This window comes from Phyllostomus hastatus, unplaced genomic scaffold (genome assembly GCF_019186645.2).
Source record: "Phyllostomus hastatus isolate PE091 unplaced genomic scaffold, TTU_PhHast_1.1 phas_contig_399, whole genome shotgun sequence".
Classification (NCBI taxonomy): Eukaryota; Metazoa; Chordata; class Mammalia; order Chiroptera; family Phyllostomidae; genus Phyllostomus; species Phyllostomus hastatus.
Window position 1 is genome coordinate 726,461 of NW_025333871.1, and position 6,000 is coordinate 732,460.

General features: G+C 41.0%; 1 protein-coding gene across 1 annotated transcript; it reads right to left on the reverse strand.

Annotated features, from left to right (window-relative positions):
* Nucleotides 1-4,154: 4,154 nt before the first annotated feature.
* On the reverse strand, nucleotides 4,155-5,125 carry LOC123821268 (olfactory receptor 2D3). The gene is given in 2 exon segments (XM_045842501.1): nucleotides 4,155-4,823; nucleotides 4,826-5,125. Coding segments are annotated over 2 exon segments (945 nt in total). The 5' UTR covers nucleotides 5,102-5,125.
* Between the last annotated feature and the right edge of the window lie 875 nt (nucleotides 5,126-6,000).

Here is a 6,000-nt window from a genome sequence, read left to right on the forward strand (position 1 = left end):
AGGGAGTTATAAATCTAGATTAAGAGCTGACCAAGATGGGGAGCTAGAAATTAATTTTGTTGCAAACTCCTCTGTACCCATTACCATCATAAGTGAATTATAAGTATCATCTCAATCATAACCACACTACTACAAGGTATAGGTTGTCATCCCCCAAGTTATTGAAACTAAAAGATGGCACAGGTAAGGTTCAAGCTCAGATCATACTTCTCCCACAGCTGCTCTCTCAATGCTACAAGATTCAGAGGTAAGAGATGACAGAATAGTGGAATGATGTTTTCTAAGATTGAGGGTATGATGTGTTCCATGCATTGTTTGTGATGGGGCTGGCTTTTATAAAAGTCATATTTAACTAACTAGGCAAAATAAAAATTTAACTTGAAAGCATTGCCAGTAAACATGCTCAGACCTTGTCTTGAGTCAATTAAGAGTGCAGGGACATGGAAAATGCACTAAGTAGGAGAGAGAATTATCAGCTTTCCTTTCATACCTCTTGTAGACTTGAAGTTTCTGACCAGGTATCTTCAAAGATGCCCTGAATCCTAGACAGTGCTGTCATGGAACAAGGGTCTTTTTCAGGTTGCAGTCACCTCACACGAGGTCTAGCTATTGTGATGGCACAACTTTATAAGGTATCTCTCTGCCCCTCCACTCAATAGAGTTTATTATGATTTAAATGTTGGTGACTTTTCTCATCAGAAATCATAGAGCCCAGAAGACCGTGAAAAATCATCTTTAATATGCTAAAGGAAATAAACTCTTCAACTCAAAATCAGTGTTACAGTAACTGTAGGGTAAAAAACTTAAAGCTGTTTATTGTAATCCCTAGAGAAGCACTAAAAAAACATGACTCTTACCAAATAGATAAATGTCTCTCAAGCCACTTAGAACCAGATCCTTAAGATGCATAGAATTGTTTGTTTCAAACTCCATTCCCTTTCATCACCATGAAATTCAGGTCTTCTGATTTATTGGTTCACTTCTCATTCACTAATCTCTCTGCAGTTAAAAAAACACACAGAGAAACTTGACCTGACTTAAGCCAACACTTTTCCTAGACCACTTGTATACTCATTCAGCAAATTTGTATTGTGAAATGAATGTGGCAGATACTGTCCTAACAGTTGGGAGTATACTAGTAAATACAATTGGATGAGAGCTGTCTCAATGTTGAACAGAAGATTCCCTATGTTAAACTATTGTATCTCTTCACTTAAAGCTCTGTGTTACACACAACCTGAGAATATTGTGTTGTGTAGATTGTGAATTGCACTGGTCAGTCTGGAATTTTGAAGTAGTTAAGACATTAGTGGGGATAATTTGGTTTCATGGGCTATATGTAATGGACATTTGTCAATGTTTGGCTTTTGATCATTGAATACCCATTCTATGTTTATTGTTTTCTGTGAATGTGAGGGGATTGTAGAGTGTGCCTCTCTCCATAGAACTTGAATATTGCCTGAAATCCAATTCCTTTGTCTTCATGGCAGCTAGGGCATAGCATGTAAGTCGAACTCAATTAGATAGGCCCAGTCTAGACTTTAAATTAGGAGGTAGTAATATGAAAAAGCAAAGATGGCAAACAGTTTCTTGTACTTTTTAAAAATAGACATTTTAAAGCAATTTCAGATTTATAGAAAAATTGAGAAGATATTGTACAGCACACTCCCATATATGCCCTCACTTTTCCCTATTATTTTTCTAACTTTATTTTTATTGTTGACACTATTTCAGATGCCCCTATTTCTTCCCCCTTTGCCCATGTCCACCCAGTCCCTACCCCTCCTTCTCTCTGGCCATCACCACACTCTTTCTGTGTCTATGGGTCATGCATATATGTTCTTTGGCTACTCTGTTCACCTTCTCTCATCCAGTCCTCTCTCCCTGCTCCCCTCTGACAGCTGTCAGTCTGTTCCATGTACCCATGCCTCTGGTTCTATTTTGTTCATCAGTTTATCTTATATTATTATGGCACATTTGTTATAATTTAAAAAATAACATTGATACCTTATTATTAACTAAAGTTCATACTGTTCAGATTTTTTAAGGGCTTTTTGTATTATTATTAATTTTTTAAATGATCCTTTTCTGATCCAACCAGAAAGTGTGTTACATTTAGTTGTCATGTCTCCTTACATTCCTTGGGCTGTGGCAAATTCTCAGACTTGTTTTTGATGACCTTTATAGTTTTGAGGAGTACTCATCATATATTTTGTGAGAAGCTCATCTATTGGAATTTTCCTGATGTTTTTCTCATGATTAGGTTGAGATTATGAGTGTGGAGAAGGCAGATCACAGAGAAAGTGCTCTTTCCATCATATCAGCTCAAGGAGACATACTATCAACATGACTTATCACTGTTGATGTTAGTCTTGATCATATGACTAAGGTAGTGTTTTTCATCAGACAATTTCTTTTTCTTTTTTTTCTTTTTATGTCAGTAGCAGAAGCAGCAGCAACATCCTAATTTCCAGGTTCAGCAAATGAGCAGCTCTGGAAACAGGGTATTTGCACCATCTAGTGTTGAAAAGTAGTTCCTTGATATGGTTTGGTCTGTGGTTCTGGCTATAGAACCAGAAATACCATTTCACCACTATTTGTCCTTTTAGCTTTAATCATGCATACGCAGATTCTCTTACTTGCAACTAACAGCACTGACTGACACGTGATATTTATTGTGATTTGGGGGTATGTATACCAAATATTTTTTCTTTAGAAGCTTTCTGGCTCTTTATTCCCCCCTCCCTCCATGGACTGAGAGGCAGTAGTTTCAAGCAGACTGCTTTTCTTTGGTCATGTGAAAAAGGCCCAGGAGTATCTATTCTGATGGAATAATTAGGAGCATGATTCTCCCAGCACTGCAGTTATCCATCGCTGCATCAGAAACCCTGTCAAAACGCAGTGCCTTAAAATGTTAATTAGTTTATTTTGCTCAGGATTCTGAGGGTTCAGAATTTGGACAGTAGGGATCGAAATTATGTTAGACAGAGGAATTTTAAAGGAAAAAGGGAATGGTTGTGTGAGAATTCATTTGGGGAAAATATGGGCACTGACTTGAATGAGTTGTGGTCTAGAAGGATAATAAAAAATTGCTCTAGGAATAAAACTAGAAAAAGTGAGTTCAAGATACATGAGAATTGGTTTTGATCTACCAGGAGGAACACATTTGTAATAGAAAAACTATGTATGGAAAACAACAACCGGAGAGAATAAGGAGCTATATCATTCTTGTTTTAAGCAAATGCTAGACCCTTATTCAATAAAAAATATTATGGAGTAGTTTAAGCCCCAGATATATAGTTGGATTAGAAGACTATTGAATTTATTTATTACTCTGATACTCTATAATTATATGAAATTTGTATGATACTACAAAAATCTTTTTCTGGAGGTTTCAGGAGAGAACATTATGAATGATCAAATATTATTAACTCTAGTACTTTTTACAAAGTGAAACATTATGGTACATGATCCCAGTATTAAAAACTCTTCCAGATTTGTTGATTGTTTTAGTCAGAGCCTGTCCCTAGGTTTGTATGAGCAGGACATCCAAACTTAAAGCATCTTTGATATTAGAATCACGCATGCATTCATATTTCAAGATAGTCCAGTTTAAACCTCCTAGATTCCATTGTAACCATGATTAAAACATGTCCATATTTGATGAATTAACCACAAACTCCTTCAAGATAACATGACAGTTTTCATATTCAGGATACAATCTACCTTTTCATCCTTTTATCCCCCGCCCTCCCGCCCATGTTCTACCTTAGAGTGCAGTATTCACACTTTCTAGAACATGTTCTTCACTTTCATGCTTTTTTAAAAAGGTTTTTTTAAAAAAATATTTCATTTATTTATTTTTAGACAGAGGGGAAAAGAGGAAGACAGGGAGAGAAACATCAATGTGTGGTTGCCTCTTGCACACCATTCACTGTGGGGACCTGGCCCAAAACCCAGGCATATGTCATGACTGGGAATCAAAACAGCAACCCTTTTGTTTGCAGGCTGGGGCTTAATCCACTGACCCACACCAGACAGGGCATCACGCTTTTTTGTTGTTGTTGTTGAAATGGCCTAATTCACAACTGTTTATCAAAGTTCTGCTCCTCTTCTAAGGATCACACCATAGCTTGAAAAGTGACACCCAGAGCTCATTGCCTGTGAGAAAAAGTCTTTCTTGTAGTTAGTTTCCTGAGAGCCCCTTTGATATCCTTGTTTCTCAGGCTATCAATTATGGGGTTCAACATTGGCATCACCACTGTATAAAAAACAGATATTATCTTATCCCGCTCTTTAGTGGTCTTGGAGTTCGGCCCAATGTAGGTGAATATTCCTGACCCATAGAAAAGGACGATAAAGAGGTGGGAGCCACAGGTGGAGAAAGCCTTGAGTCTGCTCTCCCCAGACTGCATCTGGATCACAGTGGAGATAATATGCCAGCAGGAGACAAGGATCAGGGAGACAGGAGCTAGGAGGATGACCACACCCATTGCAAAGATGGCCATTTCTGTGCTGCAGGTGTCTGCTGAAGCCAGCTTCAGGAGTGCAGGAGGTTCACAAAAGTAGTGATTTATAATGTTCTCTTCTGGATAGGGAAGTTGGAAGGTAAAGGTGGTGTCCACCAGAGACACTACTGTCCCACTGGCCCAGGATGCTACAGCCAGCTGGAGACACACCTGTTGTGTCACGATGGTGTAGTAGTGCAGGGGCTTGCAGACAGCCACATACCAGTCATAGGACATCACTGCCAGTAGTGCGCACTCTGTGCACCCAATCAGAAAGAAGACAATTATCTGTGCCATACACTCTCTGAAAGAAATAGGTAATTTTTCCTATTTACCAGGAAGTGGACCAGCACTTGAGGGACAATGCTAGTAGAGAAGCAAAGATCTGTGAATGAGAGGTTTCTAAGAAGAAAATACATGGGCGTGTGGAGCCGAGAATCCACAAAGATGAGAATAATGATAAGCAGGTTTCCAAGCACAGTCAACAAATAAATGATGAAAAAAAGAATGAATAGCAGGATCTGGGTCTGCAAGTCTTGGGAAAGGCTGAGGAAGATGAACTCAGACACAAAGGTTTGGTTTTCTTCTCCCATTGTGAGTTATGCCTATTTACCTGTTTGGCACCACCAACAAGGAAAACTTTGGGTTTCTGATGTCAAGTCCAGTGAAGAGGCTCATTGAAAACTGACACCTTGCAAGACTGCACTGGGGTAGGAGGGAGCAGATTCCGTTTCCCCCTACCCATGGGAGAAAATCCTGGCTGATCTACGGAGTAAAAGAGCAAGCAACCAACATACTTCAACATATATGAAAATAAGAGACCAATAATTGTGGTGGAACCGAAAAACCAGACAGTGAGAGGAGTGCTGCAATACGGTAGGTCCCAGGGACCAGCACGAGGTCAGGGGGCTGCAGTCCCAGGCCCAACTTCTGCTGCCAGGTTTGCAACAGAGTCCTTGGGAGAGAGCCAGGGCAACTGCTTCCTCCCCAGCCAAACAAGGTCTGAGCAGCACTGGGAAGAACCCAGTTGCTAGCAAACACACAGGGCTGTGAGCATCCTTGGAGTCTGTGGATACCTGCAGGGTTGGGTTGCGCAACAAGCCCTGACCACCAGGGTCACTGGTCTGGCTGGAGAGTTGGGCTGCGGGAGAGGCCAGGCCATTGTATGGAGCAGCAGGATTGAGTAGGAGGAATTTCTCAAGAGGAAGGAGTGAAAAGATAGACACTGTTTGGGGAATTCTACAGCAATCACTCTGGCCTCCCTGCCACCCAGCCGGGCAGCAATCCCGAGGTTATGTGGAAGGTTGTGCTTGTGTGGAGGACCCTGCGCACCCCTGTAGCACTGGGAAGGGTGAGGCGGTCTAGCTAAGGGTGCGTGTGCGGGAGTGCACCCCCACACCCCAGCCCACAGCGTAACCCTGGGGAAAGGCCTGGTTCCCACACCCAGAGCACAGGGGAGAGGTGCCAGGATAGTTCCCCAGACAGTGACTGA